Source organism: Leptodactylus fuscus, chromosome 3, assembly GCF_031893055.1.
Source record: "Leptodactylus fuscus isolate aLepFus1 chromosome 3, aLepFus1.hap2, whole genome shotgun sequence".
In the NCBI taxonomy this organism is placed as follows: Eukaryota; Metazoa; Chordata; class Amphibia; order Anura; family Leptodactylidae; genus Leptodactylus; species Leptodactylus fuscus.
The window spans coordinates 136,401,889-136,425,874 of NC_134267.1; the positions used below are offsets into that span (position 1 = coordinate 136,401,889).

General features: G+C 39.5%; 1 protein-coding gene across 4 annotated transcripts in view; it reads right to left on the minus strand.

Moving 5' to 3' along the window:
• Positions 1–8,312: 8,312 nt before the first annotated feature.
• MLIP (muscular LMNA interacting protein) overlaps positions 8,313–23,986 on the minus strand; it is a 189,333-nt gene continuing 173,659 nt past the window's right edge. For 3 of the 4 annotated variants that reach the window (XM_075268378.1, XM_075268376.1, XM_075268375.1), the window contains exons 11-13: positions 21,244–21,288; positions 16,890–17,012; positions 8,313–8,678 (exon numbers count right to left, since the gene is read on the minus strand). In XM_075268378.1, the coding sequence (XP_075124479.1) occupies positions 16,902–17,012; positions 21,244–21,288 (156 nt within the window). In that variant the 3' untranslated portion in view covers positions 8,313–8,678; positions 16,890–16,901. Of the gene's footprint in view, positions 8,679–15,645; positions 15,974–16,889; positions 17,013–21,243; positions 21,289–23,986 lie in introns of all 4 variants that reach the window. The other variant, XR_012715333.1, reaches the window with a different exon arrangement.

Here is a 23,986-nt window from a genome sequence, read left to right on the forward strand (position 1 = left end):
TCATCCTCCCCTTTTCCTGCCTCAGCGCCTTCTCCTGCCTTAGCTAATTGTCCTGCCTTACCTCCTTCTCCTGTACCATCATGCGCCTCTTCACAGCAACCCACCATCTCCCAGACTTTTCAGCGCAGGCAAAAATACAGCGCTACCCACCCCCATGCACAAGGCTTAAACGCGCTCATCTCCAAACTCCTGGCCCAGGAGATGTTGCCATTCCGGCTTGTAGAAACTCAGGCCTTCCGTGACCTGATTGCAAGTGCGGCACCTCGCTTTGCCGTCCCTAGCTGTCACTACTTCTCCCACTGTGCCGTCCATGCTTTGCACCAGCATGTGTCACGCAACATCAGGCAGGCCCTAAGTTCTGCGATTTGCACAAAGGTCCACTTGACTACCGACGCGTGGACAAGTGCATGCGGACAGGGACGCTACATTTCACTGATAGCACACTGGGTGAATGTAGTTGAGGCTGGGACCGGGTCACAGTCTACATCATTTCTCCGCCCAACATTCCTGGCAAGGGCTCTGAACCACCACCTTCCTCCTCCGCCTCTGCCATCACACCGACCCCAGCCACCTGCTGGAAACGCTGCAGCACTGGCATGGGGAAACGCCAGCAGGCCATGCTGAAGCTGATCAAGTTGGGGGACAGACAGCACACTGCCTCCGAGGTGAGGAATGCCCTCCTCGATGAGGCGGCAACTTGGTTTTCGCCGCTGCACCTGGGCCCAGGCATGGTCGTGATATCGACTGCAACCTGGTAGCGGCTCTGGAGCTTGCCAACCTTCAACACGTTCTATGCCTGGCCCACGTGTTCAATTTAGTGGTGCAATGTTTTTTAAAAACGTACCCAAATGCACCCGAGCTACTGGTGAAAGTGCGGCGCTTGTGTGCACACTTTCGCAAGTCTACAGTAGCCGCTGCTAGCCTCCGAAGCCTCCAGCAACGCCACCATCTGCCAGAACACCGGCTGATGTTCGATGTCCCCACACGCTGGAACTCGACATACCACATGTTGAGCAGAGTGTGTGAGCAGCAGAGACCCTTGATGGAGAACCATCTCCAAAACCCAAGGGTACCTGAGTCAGCTCCCACAGTTTCTGCACCATGAGTGGCCATGGGTGGCAGACTTATGCGAGATCTTGCGTGTCTTTGAGGAGTCAACCATGAGGGTCAGCTGTGACGACGCACTCGTGAGTGTCACAATCCCGCTCCTGTGTGTGATGCGAGAACCCCTCATCGCCATCAGGGATAATGCATTGGATGCTGAGGAGTCGGGCATAGGAGCACAACCATTCCAGCAGGATAGTCAGGGCACACTCCTGTCCGCTTCACAGCGTATATTGAGGGAGGAAGAGGAGGAGGATGAAGAAGCAGCAGATCTCATTGTCACACAGGAGGCTAGCGGAGAAGTTCATTGCGTCCCATTGTGGTAGCGCGGTTGGGGCGAAATGGAGGAGGAAATGGAGAGTGACCATTCTGGTGGGGGCAGCCAAGTGATGCCAAGTAACACTCTGGCACACATGGCTAATACATGTTGGAGTGCTTTTCAACTGACAAACGCATTGTCAAAATCCTGGAGAGCAACGCCTACTGGATTTTTGTAATCGTCGACCCCCGGTATAAAAATAATGTATGTAATTTTATACCAGTAGAGGGTAGGGCCAGTCGCATCAGTGATTGCCACAAGCAACTGGTGCAGAATATGATGGAGATATTTCCATCAACTCTTGTTGGCAGCACACAGGACAGTTCCTCCAACAGGCGAACAACTGTCATCCATTCCCCACCCGGCAGGGGCACACTCTCCAAGGTCTGGGACACATTAATGGCACCAACTCGCCAAACTACCACCACTGAGGGGCGTACTGTCACCAGGAGGGACAAGTATAGTCGAGTGTTGCCCTGTCCTCTCCAATCCCTCTGCACCCTATACTTATTGGGTCTCCAAGTTGGATTTGTGGCTGGAACTTGCGCTGTACACATTGGAGGTTCTTTCCTGCCCTGCCACCAGCGTGCTTTCGAAACGGGTCTTCAGCACAGCTGGTGGCATAATGATGGATAAGCGCAGCCAGCTGTCAGCTGACAGTGCTGACCAGCTGATGCTGATAAAAATTAACAGCCACTGGATAGACCCATCAGTTTCATGCCCACCGGTGTCAAGCACCCCGACATGAAGTTTCATGTGTGTGCTCACCCTATACAATTCCTCCTCCTCCTCATACTCCTCCACCATCAGCGTTGCATAATTGTGCTCCCACTAGGCTCAATTCAGCCTGATTTCCCCCAACTCTGCTGGTTAGAGTCTCAATCCACCCTGATCCCCCCCCCAAAATCCGCTGGTTAGAGTCTCAATCCACCATGATTCCCCGCAACTCTGCTGGTTAGAGTCTCAATCCACCCTGATTCCCCCCAACTCTTCTGGTTAGAGTCTCAATCCACCCTGATTCCCCCCCAAATCCGCTGGTTAGAGTCTCAATCCACCATGATTCCCCCCAACTCTGCTGGTTAGAGGCTCAACTCACTCCAAGGGCCAAAAACACTGATGGCACAAGGCTCTACTCACTCTAAGGGCCTAAAATTCTGCTGGTAAGAGGCTGAAGTCAACAAAAGGGCCTCAATATCTGCTGGTAGCTCAGTTTCAGGGCCTGTAACTTAATTTTGAAGGGCTCACGTTAAGGGCCATAAAAGTGAATTTTGGAAGGTCTTACCACATCACACACACACATCCACAATGACAGTTCAGGGTGGGTACTGTTGGATTTGCCATTGCCTATTCCATCTATGGTTGTCATGGGCAACGTGATTTAAAGGGGTGCTTGGTAATGTTTCTTTAAGATAAGATAAGATAATCCTTTAATAGTCCCACATTGGGGAAATAGCTTAGCTTGAATTTGGGTTTCTGTCCATCCAGTTGGGGAAGAAAGAAGGTTTCCAGGTATTTTCCCACTTTGATAGAGGTTTTTTTGAGTGTGGAAAGTGTGTAGTTGATAGGTTGTGATAGTGGGGTAAAACTGTGACTTGGGCTTGTTAGATGTCCCCAGACATGCTTCCCCTGCTGTCCCAGTTGCATTGCAGAGGTGTTGGCATCATTTGCTGAGGTGTCATAGTGGACTTGGTGACCTTCCTGAGTCGAATGGTGGGATCCCCTGAAACAAAGCATTTTCTCCCATAGACTATAATGGGGTTCGATATTCGTTCAAATAGTCAAATATTGAATGGCTATTCGAAACGAATATCGAATATTTTACTGTCCGCTCAACTCTATTTGGGACCTTTTCAGCTATTATAAGTTCTTTATCTATGTGGGCACTTCCAATGAATGTGGGCATTGTGCCTTAGATTTAATACTTGAAAATATATTCTATGAATCGGAGCTAATATGAGCTACAATTATGGCATTGCCTATAGTGCTATTAATTAAAAGCATGCGTTTCAGAGTGTGAAAACATTGTAATTAGTTACTGATGAAACATCCCACTTGGAATATCACTGTTTGTAATGATGATGTGACTGCTCCTAAACTTAGATGTTCTGGTTCTATATTGTGTACAATTAAACTTTTGTGTACAACCAAATAATTAAGTCAAAATTACTTTATTCTTTAATTATAATGTAGAGCAAACATGTATGAGTAAGTTTCACATCTACTTTCAGACCCAACAAAATATTAAAATCCGTCCTATTTAAAGGAACCCTGTCACATGAAAAATGCAGTGCAGTCTTTAGATAATATGTTACAGAGCGGACAATGCTGAGTAGATTGATCTCTAGATTTGTGGGGAAAAATTCAGTATATAAGTCATTTATTCAACGAAATCTCTGTTCTTACTATGTTGAGAATTCAAGAAGATGGTACTATCAGTGACTAACAGACTCCCCTATGTGTCTGTGCATCCAGCAATAGCTGTCAATAACTGATAGGACCGCTTCCCTGTTATCTTAGCATACTGAAGGAAGAGCAGATGTTTCAATTGATGAGTGACAAGATATATTTAGACTAAGGCCCCACGTAATGTCCTGCAGCAAAAAACACTGGTTAATTAGGTTTTTACCCCTAATAATATGCAATTATTGTATCTTTGAATATAATGTATACATCAGAGTCAAAAGTATAACAATTTATATTTGTAAGAGGGTTGAAACTCAATGGTGGACTAGCTGGTATTATTGGGCCTGTGATGTGTATTATGTTACCGACATTATTTTTCTAATATACTGTAGATATATATGATATAATGTAACTGGTACATTGTCAAATGTTCGGATGATACCCAGATGTGACATATAATGTGTTGGTAAACTCTATGTGCAGTAATGTACAATATGCCCTTTTGCAGGTGGCTGGAGGGATAGTCAGATCCTATTATATTAAGGGAGTTGACAGCAGAGGTGAGCTTCCAAGGCCACATGGGATATATGCTAATTTTACCCTACTTTGGCTCATATATAACTTGTAAAGATCTGCCTCAAAAAGCTATATAGGGATATATATCAAATCATGCTTTTTTTGCTCTGGAGGAACAGCTGTGCCTTCCATTATATAGACAACTCAATGGTCTCTATTGTAATGTGTAAATATAGACTACCATCTCTCCCAAACATATTCATCTGACTCCATTGTGTTGCATAGCACTTTATACTTGACTAAGGGGCGGTTCACACTTGCACCCAGTGACTGGTTTGTGCATTCCGTCGGGTTTCCATCTTCAGCCTCGGCAACACTGGACAAGGGACGGAAACCCAGAGGTCAGTTTTAAAAACCCATTCACTTGAATGGATTTGTAAAGATGACCACCCATGTCCACCTGTGGCCTGTCCATGGGAAACCATATTTTTAGCCGGACAGAAAGTCCTGCATGTCCGACTTTGTGTCCAGCTAAAAAAAATGGTTTCCCTGCAGACAGGCCGCAGCTGGACACAGGTGGTCAATCTTTACAAACCCATGAATGGGTTTTAAAGCTGACTGTTGGGTTTCCGTTCTCTGTCCAGTTTCGCCGGGGCTGAACGGAAACTCAACGGAATGCACAAACTGGACACGAGGCGCAAGAGTGAACTTCCCTTTACATACCAACGATATGCTGTAAAACACTGTAAGGGACTCTGTACTGCAGTGGTGCAGTTGAATATACTTGTGGAAGGTGGTAGACTTCATTTAAGTTCTCCTGTCTTGAAGCCAAATTTTATGTATTCATTCCAGGTTCCAGCAGAGATAATCTTGTTTGGCTAACGTTTAGGGGACTTTACAACCTAGAGATTGTTCACTTCTGTGTGTTTGCATATTGGGTTATCTGGTCTTTGTCTGACTCTCAGGATTGTTCTAGTTATACTAGTATATGGTTATTTTAGAGCTCAGAGCTTGTATGCAGAATGTGCAAGAATAAAATCCTCAAAAGCTTGCTATATTCTTGTGAATTAACGTTTTAAATTTTTATGATATTCACAAAGGCTGGGTTACATATAGTTATCCAGGTAAACAGCCTTCTGGGTCATACACCTCATGATCTGAAAGGATGTTTTCTTGGGGTAATCCCATACAGCTTAGGCACATCAATAGTACCCAGGTACCTGGTTAAAGAAAGAAACCGGAATTTTACAAATGTGGTTTATGCAGGTGTAATAAGAAGAAAAATCCTCTTTCTCTCACCATATTGAAGTTTGTCAAATCAGATCTTTCATTCATTGTAATAGTACTAACATTGTTTGTTTAGCCCAGAGCACTTTATGTGAGGGGAACATTTTGGATCTCAAACCTGGACACAACAGCCCATAAATGGAATGACTTGCTCCTACTTCCCGCAAGGTGGTGAACTGATATACACATCAATGATGTTACAGGCATTGCTTTTGTACAGCAATTTACTATTACATCACTGAGTATTAACTCATAGTACAGTGCTAAATTCTAAGGGGAGGGGTTAAAAGCAGAATAAAAGATGGCAACCAGAGTTTCTGTGAGCCAGTTTGATTTGGTGCTTTCCTTTGAGATTTTGATGCATAACATGTGAATTGAGAGCATTGAGTCCATTTTTTGTTCTATTATGTGTTTCCACTTTTTTATTTGCTTTTAGTTTTATTGGTAACTTATAATATAAAACAACATGCCGTAATAATAATAATAATAATAATAATAATAATAATAATAATAACAACACAATTGCCCTAGTGGGCTAGTGGCTAACTGTCTGTAATTTCTTGGACAGTCTGTAAAAATAAGGTAGTTTTTTCTAGAGTGAGTAAAACAAATCTGATGTGATTTTTTTCATTTAGAAGAGCCTGCACAGATTATTATGACTGTAATTATGAACATTTTACAAGTCAAAGTAATTTCTGCTAATGTGTTCATATCAGTATTCTGAGCTACAGACATTTTCACATACTAATTATTGTTCATTATGGTTTCCAATATGTTTGGATGCTAAAAATAATGGTTGCTGTTTTCCAGAAAAAATCAGGTTGGCAACCCTTTCCCCTAGTCTTGTATCTAAATATCCTGGCCAACGCAGAATGACTTGTTGGTACCAACCTCTGGCACTCAGCACCCAGGACACATGCCATGCTAGTTAACATAGTTGATGTAGAGGTAACCATACCGGAAACTGTGCTGATGATGGATTTAAGATTACTGTAATAATACATTGTTTTAAGGTTGATAATGTACAAATGGAACATGAGCATAATAATACACAATATGTAACATGACCTTTTAAAAAGTAATTTAATATGTTCTCCTAAATGGAAATATTATTACAATTGTACTCTCCAGGCATAGTTCTTAAATGTCGGGATTATATCATTCATACAAATTTAAAAAAAAGGTGAGGAACAAAAACCTGCTTTCCATCCCCGCTCAGCTATCTGACTGTCACTCTCCAGGCTTCTTTCATGCATACTGTCCTCATATTCCAACAGTCGATCTTGTCCTCAGCTCTTGATATGACTCCATTTTGACTTTTATACTTATCATTGCTCTGCTATCAATCCCATGATGTATTATTGCAGCAACATGGGCTCCTAAAGACTATACTTTATCCACCAACTGGGGGCAATGTAATAATCATTCTATCTATATTCTCCTAAATAATACTATAACATATATTTAGGGGGCCACTGAGCTCCTTCTCCATAGCTATTTGGAAAGAACTGTCCGATCTTCAGTACCTAGTGGCTGAAGTTTATGTTGCCCCTTATGGAGAGCCTGTATGGTGCAGTCCTTCATAGAGGAAGTCTCTTTTTTGCTCTTCCATTATTCCATGTACATTTTAAGTCTGAGTGAGAGTCACATATAGCAGAAGAGACGTATTCAAATAGAAAGGAATAACTAGATTACTACTGGTTGAATTATATATTGGGAGAATACATACAAAACAATAGGGAAAAAGGTTCACTGGAGTGCTTCTTTAATACTATAGATCGTATTATTATCCATAACATGGAAATGACAATTTCTGAATATACAGAATAAAGTCCAAATCAATTTGTATACCATCAAAAAGCAAAATCTCCATAAAACTGTGCATTTATTTACAATTATTAAAACAACCACAATACATATGATCATCCAAAAACTCACTAGCAGTAGCCACAAAAGACAAGTGCATGATGTTAATAAGAGTGGCGCAGTCAAAGCACCAAGTGAAACCTAAGCCATGAATGTGAATACTAAAGAACACAAGACTTAGGATGAGAGCCATATACAAGTCACCAAAAATACAACAGTTTTGGAAATGGCAGCATTTCCACTGCGGGTATTTCTCTGCAATGTATGGATGGAATTCGTTCACTAAGTAAGCCTAAAGGGTTTGTGTATGACTTACATATTAATGACTGATCATTAGGGTAGATCTTCAATATGTGGGGTGGGGGATCTGACACCTGGGACCCTTACAGATGAGTGAGCCATGAAGCCTTTCTCACTGAATACCAAGCACATCACTGTAAATAGGCTATGGACTGTGCTTGGTATTTGAGCTCTGTCCTATTCACTTGAATGGGATTGAGCTGCCAATAGTCATATGATGACTGAATGAGTTGTCACCGACCTGTGGCAGCTTGTGATCACCACTAGTGATTTTTTTTAGATGATCATATATTTTGTAGGTGTTTAATAACTGTAAACAAAGATTATTGGGCTTTATAGAGATTTTGATACTCCATTGTTCTTGTGTAGGTGATATAACTGTATATTTTTTAATCAGGATTTGGTGCCAAGCTGCAAAATATGATCTGAATTCAAAATGTTAGAAACATATTTATGTTTGTTATGACAGATGGCTAAGTCAAGACTAAAAAAAACTGAGACAGCGCTAATTACAGACTTATCGTACAACATGGTATATTTTAATTACAGTGAAACATAGTGCTTGCTAATGCAATGTTGAGATGTTTTTTTGCAAATTGCAGATCAGTATTTTTGGACTGTATAAACCACTACAGTCATGCACATGAAGCCAAAATAAGTACAAACTCTGTTTGTGCAGACATACAGTACATACGTATATGAATATATTTCCACAAATTTACATAACTAAAAAGCCACATCAAGCAATGTTATATTCCAAATTAAAAGATCATTTTAATACATCTTCTTGGGCAAGTTGCTGAATATGATGAAAACATATAATGGTGATGTTCAGAGATATCTTTGTTCAGATGACTTAATTTCTTCTCATTCTGGTTTCAACCTGCAAGACACAGAATGGTCACAAATCGTAAATCTGTGTATTGGCCACTTTCAAGAGGAAAATGTCTCTTTAAGTTAATATGTGTATTCCTCATGTAATTCCTCATTCCTTGTTACCATTCCCTCATGAGCTAAGGGAAGCATAGATAATGAGAGGCAGACAAAGCATGGAGGAGAAACTAGCATGAAATTGTGGGCTCCTTCTTTCAGGGAAATCTTTTTGGCAACTATTGTTTATCCTTGGAAGATGGTTGCAGTTGGCTTACTGGAATTTCTTTTCCTGGAGGCTTTGTTACAGCCTTTGTTAGCATCCCCCCTTCCCACACGAATTAAGGAAGCATGGGGAGAGAGAGGCATCTCCCTGGATGGCTTCAGAATTCTTCGGGAGGATAGAACATGTGAAAGGAGGAGGGCTTGCAATGAAAGATGGTGCACTTTGGGGCATTTTTGTGGAACAAAGGTGGTGATGCATGATCTCCTACCTACCTAAGGAACTACCACATGTTAATCGTAATAGCTGCATATGTCCTTCACCTTTGCAAAAAAAGCTGTTTCTGACTGTTATTCAAAAGAAGGACTGTCCATATAATATCTGAGCCTATCAGAGTAAAAACTTTAATTTGCAACAGCTATGTACTATTTGCAGAAGAGGGGGTCCTGTCCATGTGGGACAGTGGGATTATTATGAGAGAACCACTTTAATATCAGCTGCTGGTCATCTACTGAAGTGCATCAAATAGTTTATTGGCTAGAATGGATGCAGTGGTCTCAGCTGCAACTTGGTCGCTAAGCCAAGGGGGCCAAAAGAGGTCTCTCCTCACCGCATGCAGTTCTAGCAGAATCTGGTACTGTATCAACAGGTTGAGCTTCACAGGAATCAATCCACTCATTCAAGCAACTTGGTGTTGTGATTAGATAGGCTTGTGGAGGGAGGAGATATTATGAGGTGTAATCCTTTACTCAAATATTTGGCTGGGCCATCTATCAGTTAATAAGCAGCTTTGTCCTCCTTGTGGAGATGGAAGAGGATGATAAGCAGGGCACCATCTCTTCTCATCTGCATTCTTAATTCTGTGCTTGTTACCACCATCTTTTGTAATTTGTTACTCATTTGCAGTCCACAATTGTAATGCACTGCTGCATAGTCAGTATAGTCAGTGTCACTCAGCTCATATGTGATATAACACATAAACCAGCTGACATGCTACCCTCCAGGGAATATATGCTGTATGTACTGCATTTACATATCAAGCTGAATTTATTGGAGATGCATCTAAGAGCTGAAAAATACACTGGCATGTGTGCAAAAAAACTATACAGTTATTTACATTAAGGACACAACCAAAAAACACCATAAGGCTAAGGCCGGATGGGACGACTGGCAGCTATACAGCGCTGTGGGAAAAACCGCAGCAGGAAAGTATCGCGTTTCTTCCCGCAGTGCTTTCAACAGAAAGTTTGTGGAGTTTTCCTCCGTGGACTTTGTGTTTCTTGAAAATCACGGCCGCAAAATAACACGGCCTATACGATCCAGGCTCCCATTGAAATCAATGGGAGCTTTTACGGCACGCACAGCCTCACACGCCATATACGTGCCACATCACGCGGCACGTTACTCCATGTGAATGGACCCCAAGTCAGTTTAAACTAGGCTTAATATATACAAGTATCATCAGTTATTGAGTGCTAGAAACTCCTGAAATATTCAGCTCCCTCTATTTTATCAGATGTTTGGAAATATATTCAGATAACCAGGGCAACCATTCCCTTACTTCAAATACTTCATATGCATAGAGATGATATGATCATGTTACAAAAGTGAAATATAGTTTGATTTAGAAATTGAAAACTCTTATCTTTGACCAACATAGAGAGGGCAGGAAATATAATAAAAGATCCTGATGACACTTGCAAACTGATGATAAAAGATTTGATTTTAGCTTCCTGCTAAAGAAAGAATTCCGTACATAAGAAATTAAGCACACTGTATATGCTAAAATATATAGAATACACTTGTGTTAATTGTATGTATTTAAATGAGATATATTGATATTTATATGTAGTGCAGATATAATATATATGTAGCTACATTTAACATAGTCTGATTCTGCTCAAACTCCTGTATCGTAGAGGCAATTTTTGATTTGCGGGTCTCATCTTTAAGAAGTCTGTCGTTCAGATGTCACGTAAAAGAGAAAGGACAAGAAAGAAAAAACCCAATACAAGCAAGGTATACATATTTGCAGCACTACATCTAATATTATCAAATGTTATCAGTTTTCAGAAATTGAACGGGTTGTCAGTTTTGGACAATTATTGCTTGTTAGGCTCAGTTCACATCTGTGTTGGCTCTCCACGTGGGTATTCTGCCCTTTTTGGCTGGAAACTGAACGGAAACCACACAGACCCTTTTATAGTCTATGGGGTTTGCAGGTTTCCTAAGTTAACTGCTTCTTTATGTGGATTAGGTTCCCCAAGCAAACCCCCATTACGGAAACCTGTGCGCAGATGTGTACCAAGTAGAGATGAGCGAGTACTGTTCGGATCAGCTGATCCGAACAGCACGCTCCATAGAAATGAATGGCTGCACCTGGTACTTCCACTTTGACGGCGGCCGGCCGCTTAACCACCCGTGTGTCGGCTACGTCCATTCATTTCTAAGCGAGCGTGCTGTTCGGTTCGGCTGATCCGAACAGTACTCGTTCATCTCTAGTACCAAGCCTTAGGACATTTCTTAACAAAAGAACATTAACAACCAGCGACTAGTTACAATTTGTAGGGAAACACAGCAGTAAGTGTTCAGTTTTCCTGTTTTGCCATCACAGTGAATTTAAGTGTTATACATTGTTTATTCAAATCAATCTCTCTGTAATCCGGGATAGGACAGGGATGAGAAATGCTCTTTATAACTGCTAAGAAATAAAGAACTTGGCTTAGGATCCCCTCTACTAATACAGAATATCCTACTGTTGAATAGTTGCATTTTATGAGCATATTACAATGTATGCCTAGGATATAAATTAATTCATGATGCTACAAGGACATGTAATGTATTATTTTGCTAAGCATTTCTAAACCTTATTAATATTCTTTGCATTCTATCTCTCAGGTACAAATTCTGTAATCATTGACTGGCACAATCTTTTACAACACAGCTAAGGGCATTGACTTTGATCTTTAAATACTGAATTTTACTAAATTTATGCTTTACTGTAACCCTGTTAAAGATTTACAAGAAACCTTAACAGTTATTCTGTCAACACTTAAACATAAAATACGTAGCATGTACATAACCTTAATAAACTCTATCTTTGAAATATTAGCACATATTTCTGAACAATATGAATAAACAAATGTGATAATTGAAGAAATGTATTAAAAGTGGAAGAGATACCTGAAGCAACCAGATACAAGCTTTAGCTTTTCTAAAATTGATTGTTATCAATTTATGTTAATACTATGCTATCCTATTAATATCATGAACTAGCTTCTGCCCGTGGCTTTGTCTGCGTGGACTTCAGCATTGGGTCCAGAGAGAAATGAAACATTTGTAATAAAGAAAATTAATGGGATAATAAATTTCACCCGTCATATCGCTTGCGCTGTAATAGAGAAAAATAGCTGCAGTTTTGCGTTTAAGTGATTAGGTATTTGATATGGTATATGGTAATCGCTGGATTGTTGTTTTGGTTTTGTTTCATTTTCTTTAATTACAGTCTTTTGCTTTGTTAATCGGAATTTATTACTTGCTTTGCCATGTTTGCTTGCTTTTGGTTTCTTTGGTTGCTTAGCAACTCAGATTTTTTTGTTTGTGTTTTGATCAGTTTGTGTTCGTTAGTGAATTTTGTTTTACTTTTCATTTGTTGTTTTCACTTTAACGCAAATTAGCAGTTTCCCCATTTTAAACATGGCGGGAAAATGAAAATTTAATTTGTGGCAAAATTCTAAAAAAAAAAGAGAGCTATGAAGGTAGCCAGAAGTCAACAGAGTTCTCCTCAAGTGGAGCTGAGGGGAATTGCGCAAGCTAGGCGTCAAGTGGCTCTTATAGCAGCCGAAATGCTGGAGCAGGTGGATCATTGACGTCAACAACATGCTCATTATATGGCGTCCCAGCGAGCTGCTGAGATGCCAGAACAATCGCAGGCACTGTGCGAGGAACAAGTTCAGCGGCAGGCCAGCTTGAAAGCTGCTGAAACGCCAGAGCAGGTGAACCATTGACGGCAGCAATTTGCTGAGTATATGGCATCCCAGAGAGCTGCTGAGACTGTCGAGGAAGCAGAAGCTCGGATACGGGCTGTTGCTCAAAGGGTGGCACAGCAGCGGCAAATATCCACTCAAAACACTTGGAGTGTTTTTGAACGCACTGCATTGAAGTATGATGCAAGTCTTGACTACGACAGCCACAGGCTCCTAAAAATGGAGAGAATAGTGCAAACAATATGACGGGTGAAATTTTTTATCCCATTAATTTTTTTTATTACTCACACATTTTTCATTTCTCTCTGGACCCAATTTTGAAGTCCACGCAGATGAAGTGGCGGGCAGAAGCTAGTATAGACTATATGGTGAGAAGTGTGTGGACTTTTTGTTCCAACTACTGACTGAGTTCAGGTATTTCAGTCATGCCTATAATATGACTGGGAGGGAGCTGTCATTCACACCCAGCAGGAGTAATTGTCAAGTAGATACTGTTTCTAGGCTGAAGCTGCCTCAGCCCTCAGTGACTACTTACAGCAAATTGCATATGACTTTATGATTTCACACATATATACCCTCTCTTTGCTGCAACAGAGACATTAGAAGGGATACCAATGGGGAGGGAATTGCTTCATCCTGCACATGATGGGGCCAGTTTTTATATTTAAAGAGGACCTTTCATCATCTGGGGCACATGCAATTTTATACACCGCTAGAAAGCTGACAGTGCGCTGAATTCAGTGCGTTATCAGCTTTCCCATTCTGTGCTCCCGGTGAAAAGCTATTGGTGCCGGTACCGTAGCTCTTCAGTGACAGACTGTCAGAAACGCTTCTCCTCGCAGTAGCTAAATTTTATAACAATGGCTGAGGCATGAAAATGTAAGCAAGAAAACCCCAGAGTGGCGCAACCAGTGCTGAAATGCATAGTACTTAAAAATAGTCTATCTTGTCTTGTACACAAGCTTAAAGGATTATTCCCATCTCAGCAAATCACTGCCAAGATGGGAATAACCAGACAACTATAGCTGACCAACGAACAAATCATAGCTTGTTGTTTGAATGCATCTATTATATGAAATAAAACATGCAGATGCATTGCCCTGTGTAATTAATAAGTTAATTAATCAATGATTCTAAATGGGGAACAAATTATCGCAACCCGGATCATTCTTCTCTTTACTTTGAAAGAATTATATTATACACAGATGAAAATGCACAATCAGCAGGTGTAAGTCAGCCTCAAATATAGTGTATGAAGATGATTTAAGATGTAATTCAAATTGCAAAGATGCACACAAAGGTTATTGAGGAGACAAATAAACTACAGAGTTCAAGATACAAATTGTTTCTAAATGCAGCAATTAGAGATATTAAAGTTATTTACACTTAGATTTTCACCGCTTTACTAAGATATTAACCGGAAATTTCTCCTTTTATAGATTTTTTTTGTAAAGTAGTATTAGGTGATAACTTTTTCATTAACGTCACATAAAAAAACTGAAGCAATTAAATATGAGACGTTTTAATGGAACGCCTACTGCAACTAGATGGAACCATAATAGGATTGAGTCACCCTTAGGTTGCGACAAATTTCCATTAACAAAACCTTAATTTAATCTTTAGAAGTGCTGTATTACATAGTACTTAGAATTCATCTACCAGTCATATTCACTTTTATGTGTTAAATCCAATATTTTCAGTATTGATTTAATCAAAATGCATGTTAAATCCAGTTGAGCAAGCACTGAAATAATTTATATTTAATATTATTATATAAAATAAAGGATGTCAAGTACTTTGGCCATCCTGGGAATTTAAATGAGCTAAGAGCATACTTTAAACCATTTGTAAATGTATAATGGTAAAATGTAACATTTATTTCATCTCAATCTATTGTTGTGTAAAGGAATATAATGTAAAGTACGCAGGATTGGTTTTCAATATTTTGCGCCAGGACAAAACCACAAAAAAAAAATTAAGCAATAATAGGCAGCACGGCCTATGGTGGTTTCTTCCAGGATGCAATGGGTGGAATATGTGGTACAGACTTAGCATTTTTTTCAGAAACTTGTATCTCTAATGTGACATTCACACAACTGTGAGTAAAAATGGGCTGTTTTATACCCAAGAGGCACTTGTTTTCAAGGATCCCTCATACATTCCTTTGTATGGATGGATCCATGAAAAAATAAAAAAGGGCTCACAATGTACATTTTTTCCCCCTATCAGTATGTCTTTTTGGAACATGGGATGGACATCCATGCAAATACAGGGAGAACATACAAACTCCTTGCAGATGTATTTTTGCCCTTGGCGGACCAGGACCAGGACCCAGCTCTGCAAGACTGCAGTGCTAACCACTGAGCCACCGTGTGGCCCTGGATCCAAGAAAATTAACAAAAATAAAGCATGCCTATATTTTGAAGGTTCATCACAACAGACCATCAAAATCAGTCATATGAATAGTCCCTATTCACAGACAGTAAAAATAAGGTGGCCTAGTGACAGCTGTTAACATGACAACCGTCACACAATTGATTTTCATTGTCATATGAATATAAGGGAATTCTCTTAATCTCTGCACTGCAGATTTTCATTTTTACACTCCGTCATGGAAGCACAAAAAGAAAATCACAGAAGTCTGGACCTTTTGACAGAGTCTGCAGCAGATGTCAATGCAAACTTACATTTGCTAATTTAAAATGAAACAAATTCGCATATGACAACATATAATAATTGGAAATTTGGGCATATACCAAAACGATACTTACAGCTCCACAAGCTTTTTAGAGTAGATTTAAAAGGGTTGTTTTGTTTCAGAAGATGTTAAAAATGTTGAGTTTATGTTTGGAGTTTCCACAAGGCTGTGTGCTCTGGGAATGATGGAGTTAAAAGTTACTGTCCTTGCAGACAAGTAAACCTGATTTTTTGGTCTATTATTTCTTTAACTCTTTACTATTTTAACTTTTTCTTTTCCAGAGTATAAATCTTTGGGGGAACATAAAATATTTCCTATGTTAGAGGCCATGAAATGTCGTCTTTAACCATTTAACCAATATCCGCCACACATTCCCGTATAACTAAAATGCACATCTGACCCTGCAAAAAAAAAAAGAACGCCTTATGCAACTCCATATATATGAATATAAAAAAATTACAGATGTCACAATAACTTACAGGTGTTACAATTAGTAAATTCCAAGAAATTTTTTGCCTAAAAGTTATAGGTTTTTGGTGAGAAAATGAAATAAAAACTACATAAATTTGGTATCAACATATTTCAATCAACCAGCATAATACTGGTAACTTGTCATTGTGGCTGCTCTGTTTACAATTTAAAAATAGAACCCTTAAGGATGTAGTGCAAGTGCAGTTTTTCTCTAACTCTACCCCAGCCTGAATTTTTTTTCCATCTTCCCAGTCCATCACACTGAATATTGAATGGTACCATTATAAAGTACAGTTTTTCAACAAAAAAAAAAATCTCTAATATTTCTATTTGAATAGAAGATATAATAAGCTATGGCCTTTTGAAGGCTAGAGGAAAAATTGAAAATTGAAAAATGGTGAGTAGGAAGGGAATGCTGTCATCCTTGGACTGTGAATGAACCCTTTCATGATGAGGAGTGGTTTGGTCCTCTACAATCAAAAAAATATTTAACCTTTTGAAATGTTGAACATTTTTCTTATGCTAGGTTCACCCTAGCATTGGCTTATCCATGTAATAGCAGTTACACGGATCTCTGCAGACTCCATTGACTATAATGGGGGTCCATCAGGTGTCCATTTATTTTAAAACTGGCAGAAAAAAGTCCTTCCTTTGTGCAGAACCGTTTCACCTAGAATATGAACTGCCATGAAAACCAACCTATTGGACCCCAATGATGTGAAGAATCTGTGTGCAAGACTAACTTGAAAGCTGTATGGGCTCATTTCATAAAATTGTAGATGAATAAATATACTTGCTGCCTTTAATATAAACAATTAATATTGAGACAACAAAATTTAAACTTACCTGAAGGTAGGGCTATTCTCTTTTGTAAGGAGGCATGGAGAATTGTTGGAACAGATTTGGATAAAATTTTCCGTGCTTGTGTTCTTTTGCTGCCATTGGTCGGATAACTCCTGGCTTTGTCATCTTTAAAAAAAATAAAATAAAATAAATAAATAAATAAATAAATAAAGGAACAAAACATAATTGAAATGTCCATCCAATTCCAAATTTGCCATAAAGGTAACAGCGTTCCCTTTCTACAGAACTAAAGGAACTTCATGAGAAGCAGTACGATGAAGTAATATGGCCAGATACATGAGATCCAAATTCTGCCATAACAATTGACAATAGAAAAGTAATTTTGGCATTCCATTCAGCTTCATAGTTATTGCAGCTTCAATAATTTTAAGTCATAACATTTATTTCCATTTGCAACACAGCACTCAACAGAATAATAATGCAAAGTAATATAATACTTTTTTGACATTCAAATATTCATTTTCTTTAAGTATAGCACTGTTGCAGATTTGTCATTTTACTAATGTCCACTAATATGTCCTGCACTAAAAGGGTTTATGATTTTTGAAGTGAGATTTTAAAGAGGTTTCCCCAACTGGACAACTCTTAAAGGGGCTCTCTCATTGGAAAAAGTCATTTTTAACTAATCACATCCTTGCATAGCCTTTAGAAAGTCTATTCCACACCTACCTTTAGTATGTAAATTGCCTCAGTAATGTTTGAATAAGTCCATTTTTATTCATATGCTAATTAGGCTCTGCACGGGAAGTTGTCAGCCAGCTCTCCTCTCCCTGCTGTGTTCTGTGTATGGAGCAGGGAGGAGGAGTCAGCAGCAGCCTGTGCTGTATATACAGAAGACAGTGCACCAGGAGACCCGGGGTGCACAGAGAAGCTAATTAGCATATGAATAAAAACGGACTTATTCAAAATCTACTGAGTCAATTTACATTCAAAAGGTAGGTGTGGAATAGCCTTTCTAAAGGCTATGCAAGGATGTGATTAGTTAAAAAGGACTTTTTCCAACGGTAGAGCCCCTTTAAACAAGGTTTACCGAAGAGCATTATCAGTGCGCAGTGGCTTCCTTATTACAGCCATGGGTCTAATGACCTGAACTAACAGCATTAAATATCCATATGATAATGTGTGTTTGCGTCATTAGACCTACAGTCAGACTAAGGCTAGATTCACACCTGCGCCTTCCGTTCATGGGGTTCCCAAGCAGACCCCAAGAACAGAAACACGAACGCATGCGTGAACGAGATTGTAATATGCTGCAGGAATGCATTTGTAATAAACTCTTGTGAAATTTAGAATGAAGCTGCCCTAGCAATCAGCTGATCATTATAGATCTAACTACTTTAATCCAGGGATCAGCTAGATAGCTAGATGTGGCAACTTAAGGGGGCATTCACATGGAGAAAAGTGGCACTGATTCTGCCACAATAACTCACGGCAGAGTCAGCGCTGTTATAAAGACTCCCATTGACTTCAATGGGTTCCGTTTAATGCACAGAACACATTGACATCAATGGGAGGCTTTTTATCAGCGCTGATTCTGCTGCAAGTTATTGTGGCAGAATCAGCGCCACTTTACTCCGTGTGAATGCCCCCTAAAAGGGCTCTCCAGGGAATTTATTTTACTTATTTCCTACAAGGGTTTTTAAATGCTCTACCTAGTGGTTTCAGGATGGTTCCATCCTCGGATCACATGGCTGATATCAGCATTTGGATCCAAAGCACTCTGCCTTTCTATAGAAGCCGTTATCTGTGCCATCAATTTCATTAGACCATGAGACACTCTTTGCAATGACTTTCAGCTCTGGTTGAAGGGGGAGGGGGACAGTTTTCCATAAAAGTATCCTTATAATTTACTATCCCTTAATGGATCCTAACAATACTGTTTCTTTAATGTATGAAGGGTATGATGGCTGAATTGAATCCACATTCTAGTCAAACCTGAAAGGTTTGGTAACTATGAGACACATTCCAGTATTCCTCTGACTTTACTGCTGTTTTCTAGAGGCTCTCCCCAGTTATCATTTTACCTTCTACTTCCACTCTTGGGGGGCATTCACATGGAGTAAAGTGGCACTGATTCTGCCACGATAACTTGCAGCAGAATCAGCACTCATAAAGAATCCCATTGACTTCAATGGGTTCCGTTTAACGCGCGGAACACATTGAAATCAATGGGGGTCTTTTTATCAGCACTAGAGATGAGCGAAAAGTAAAATGTTCGAGGTTCGATATTCGTTTCGAATAGCCCCTCAATATTCAACTACTCAAATCGAATATTGAACCCTATTATAGTCTATGGGGGGAAAATGCTCGTTTCAGGGGTAGGTAACGTTCGATCAAATTATACTTACCAAGTCCACGAGTGAGGGTTGGGCTGGATCCTCCAAGCAGTCTTCTCCATGCAGCTTCCGCGCGGTGTCTTCCAGCTCTGAATTCACTCTGCCAGGCATCGGGCCTGGGCAGAGCCGACTGCGCATGTCCGCACTACAAGCGGACATGCGCAGTCGGCTCTGCCCAGGCCCGATGCCTGGCAGAGTGAATGAAGAGCCGGAAGACGCCGCGGGGAAGCTGCATGGAGAAGACTTCTAAAGGTAGGAGAAGAACCAGTGTTGATTGGCCGACTGTATAGCATTCGGCCAATCAATGCTGGTTCTGCATCGAACTTTTACATTCGAACAACGAGTGGTACTCGATCGAGTACGAGTATTTCGAATACCGTAGTATTCGATCGAATACCTACTCGATCGAGTACTACTCTCTCATCTCTATGAGAGACGATTTGGTCCAAATTTCCATCTACCAATACACCTTTTTTTTCCTTCACTATACCTGACGGTACTACACGGTAGTGCACTCAATGTCTCTTTATTTTTTTTTTCTCTGAGTAGCCCAATAATACATGAAAACTCAGGAATGGACAAATCTCTTTTGTTAATTCACTTTTTGTTAATTCTTAAAAATAAACCCTTATATTTTTAAAGTATTCCTGATATTCTATTCCTGTATTCCAATATACAGTATATCTATCTATCTATCTATCTATCTATCTATCTATCTATCTATCTATCTATATATAATCAGCACTGATTATGCCGCTAGTTATCGTGGCAGAATCAGCGCCACTTTACTCCGTGTGAATACCCCCTTGATGTTGTTCTGTCTACCTTTGGGCACTAGCAAACCAGACCCAGACTCCGCCCTTATTGAATAATCCCCTAACCCCTTGAAAACTCCTCTATAGCTCTCATTACTTGCTAGTACAAGAGACTCTAGTTTCTGCCATGTCATATGTTCTTGTTGAGTGCACATTGTACCATTTTCAATGCTCATATGCTCCTGCTTCGACATGTTTTTTCACTTCTACATGTACTGATACACTATGAAATAGTAACATGCGGTCAAATAGTAATTTTTACATGCACCGTATGTTAAAACCAAATTTTATTTTTTTAGGGAGAAGCTATCATCAGTATCAGATCAGGGGCTCCGACACATGGACCCCATACTAATCAGCTCTACCAGCTAGCCTCCTCTTCAGAACATTATGCATCAGTCAGAGTTGTAAGCAGAAGGAGCCATCTAATTTATAGTGGTGGTGCCAAAATTCTTCAGCTTACTGCTACTTATGTGGCCAACTTTTTTGTTTCTAGACTGAATATTGACCGTAATATCTAGTTACCGCTTTAAAAAAAATTCTCAATCTATTATTTTTTTTTATCATGTGCGCACACATATGAAAATAAATGTTATTGGTAAAAAGACAATTAAGATAAAAGAATAATGTTTATTGTGAAAAAGTGTTGTCCACAGCATAAAGCTTTCATCCGGGGGCAACAGTGGTTAGCACTGCAGCCTTGCAGCGCTGGAGTCCTGGGTTCAAATCCCACCAGGAACTACATCTGCAAGGAGTTTGTATGTTCTCCCCGTGTATGCATGGATTTCATCCCATTCCACAAAAATATACTTAAATTAAAAGAAAAAAAAATGTACATTGTGATTCCTATATGGGGCTCACAATCTACATTTAAAAAAAAAAACAAAAAACCTTTCAACTAACTTTTTGTATAAGAAACTTCTTTTCTTTTTTACAACACTCCTGTACATAACACAAAAACATATTAAATCTTAAAATTGAATATTAAAATTGAATTTCATATCATTCAGCACAATTTACATTTAGCAAAGGCCATGTATTTCTATTTTTGCTGAATTCTACCCGGTAATGTTGTAATTGAGTGGTTTAGTCTGTATTATGAATTGTAATAAGATTATATCAATCATTTTATTTTATTATTTGTGAAGTGGAAAAGAAGCAAATTTTGTAAGAATAAGTACTCACTTGAGGATCCATTGCTTTTGTATTTACAAGAGTCTGGAGTGTGGCCTGTGGTTGAAAAATAAAAGTTTCGTAAAGTAAATGCATGATTATTTTTACAGAACCAATAAAAATTACATACAATTACATACAATTACATACAATTACAAACACGCATAATACTACACCAATTTTTAACAAAATTGCTATATATTTTTTTTATAACCCTTTCAGGACCAAAAACTTCACACGTCCAAATGTCCATAGTGCAATTCTACCTATTTGAATAACATATTCTAAACATAAATATTTTTTTGTTTTAGACGTTGTCATAGCTATTTTTCTTTTTTTTGCATATGTGGTTTTTCCTACAGCACTTTTCACAGAAAGCCCACAGAGTTTCTGTAGATACTAGAGATGAGCGAGTAGTATTCGATCGAGTAGGTATTCGATCGAATATTACGGTATTCAAAATACTCGTACCCGATCGAGCACCACTCGCTATTTGAATAGAAAAGTTCGATGCAGAACCAGCATTGATTGGCCGAATGCTATACAGAATTCAGAGCCGGAAGACGCCACGGGAACGCTGCGCGGCGAAGACTTCTCGGAGGATCCAGCCCGACCCTCACTCGTGGACTTGGTAAGTGTAATTTGCTCGAATGTTGCCTACCCCTGAAACAAGCATTTCCCCCCCATAGACTATAATAGGATTCGATATTCGATTCGAGTAGTCGAATATTGAGTGGCTACTCGAAACGAATATCGAATAGCGAACATTTTACTGTTCGCTCATCTCTAGTAGATACTATTGACATGCTGCAACGGTTACTGAAATCGCAGCATGTTCACTGCAGATATTTTTCTGCAATGTGTGGATGGGATTAGCCAGAATCCCATTCATTTTGCAGGTACTGCCATTGCGTTTCCACTGTGACAAATTTGCGGTGTTTGCGCTATATTGGGCCAGGCCTAAATAATTCTTTTCAGCTTTATTTATGGAAAAAATAGCAACAATTTTAAAAACTGCAAACTTCCTTTATTTTTCTCTCTTATAATTTAGTATAATTACTTTAACAAATAAACTTAATAGCCCAGTATAATCCTCATAGCCAAAATATTTGTATTCTTCCCAACATACAGAACATAGTGGCTATAACGTCCAAGAACAAAAGGGGGAAGGTATCTGTAAATGGGAGAAAAAATTGTCAAATTAAGCTATGTTTATATCTGTGTTGGAAGTTCAGTTTGGGTGAAGATCATCGCAGATTCTACTGAACATACAGAACATTTTTGTCCATCAAATGACAGACAACATAATGGAATACTGCTGGACGCCATAGGGATAGTTAAATTGGCAGGCTCAATAAACTTTTGCATAAATCAGCATAAATCAATATATTTTTATCAGAGCACAGAAATGTCTTTCTTCTCTTACTAGCAGGTCTACCCACTCCCTCTCTCCTGTACTATACTGAATTTCAGAGTACAGGTCGCGTGACTCAGATTAGATATTTCTGTACAAGTGGGTCTGTCTAGTGACATCATATTACCACACTGATCCATAGTAACAAGGAAATGTATGCATAAAATATATAAAATTAAAAGGAGTTTACAGGCAAATGACATGGGTGACCTACCCTTAGCATAGGTCAACCTTGAGTTTTCTTGTGGTTCGCCTTATAGTTTTGTTTTGGACAAAACTTGTTTGACCCTGAATGTAACTGCTATTATTACACACTTTTATTCACCTTTCCTGGGCTCCTTTGTGTTGTATGGTGCAGGCCACTATCCTCGACAGGCCTCCTGCATGATGTCAGTTCTTATGTTTGACTATTGAGGATTGTTATTTGGCATAATGGTCACAGACATGGGGAGTTCCAACAACCTATTGCTTCCAGCTTTATTCTCCCTATAGTGATAGCTGAGAATGCCCCTCCCCCAGTACTCTATGGACAAGTACTGTCAGGAGTAGGGGAGGTGTTCCTCACCACTCAGCATCATGGCTGGGTGGTAAGGAACACACACTCTGACAGTACAGCGCAATAGGCTCTACTGTGAGGAGGGGCATTCCTGATAGACTGATAGTAATGGCACCGATAGCTCTTCAGCGGGAGCACAGAATGGGAAAGACAATAGTGCGCTGAATTCAGCGCACTGTTGACTTTCTAGCGGCGTATTACACCGCATGTGCCCAAGGACATGAAAGGTCCTCTTTAAAGCTGGTCATCTCATGCCACATAGCTTGCAATATGCTGAGCCAAAAGTAAAGATGAGGAAGGACACATTTGTATATACTGTATATCACCACTGTATGATTTCGAGTCCCTGAAATTAATGATGAATAGATCTGTCTTGACATGTCTAGAGCACTCCACATTTCTAAATGGAGTAAATGTATCTTAAGTGACAGAGATTGCAATAAATCAATTAACAAACATCATATACTTAAAGTGTTGCATATTCAGAGAATTTCTCTTTTCAACTTGTTGGCTAAAAGTTCTGTTAATTAAATTGTCCACTATGTACATTTCATTAACCTTGGTGTTTTTCGGGGGCACTGTCATAGCAAGATATTGCTATGTGAATATTGCTGAAGCTTAATTATATGAAAACATCTAACTATTAATTCCAGAAGTAATTCATTTCAGTAAATTCCAGTAACAGGAAGATATATATGAGCTAAGTTAATTACTATTCCTTATCAGTGTGTTAAATAGCTTCAACCTGAAATGTGTTGCTTATACAAGGAAGAATATTGTGCAAT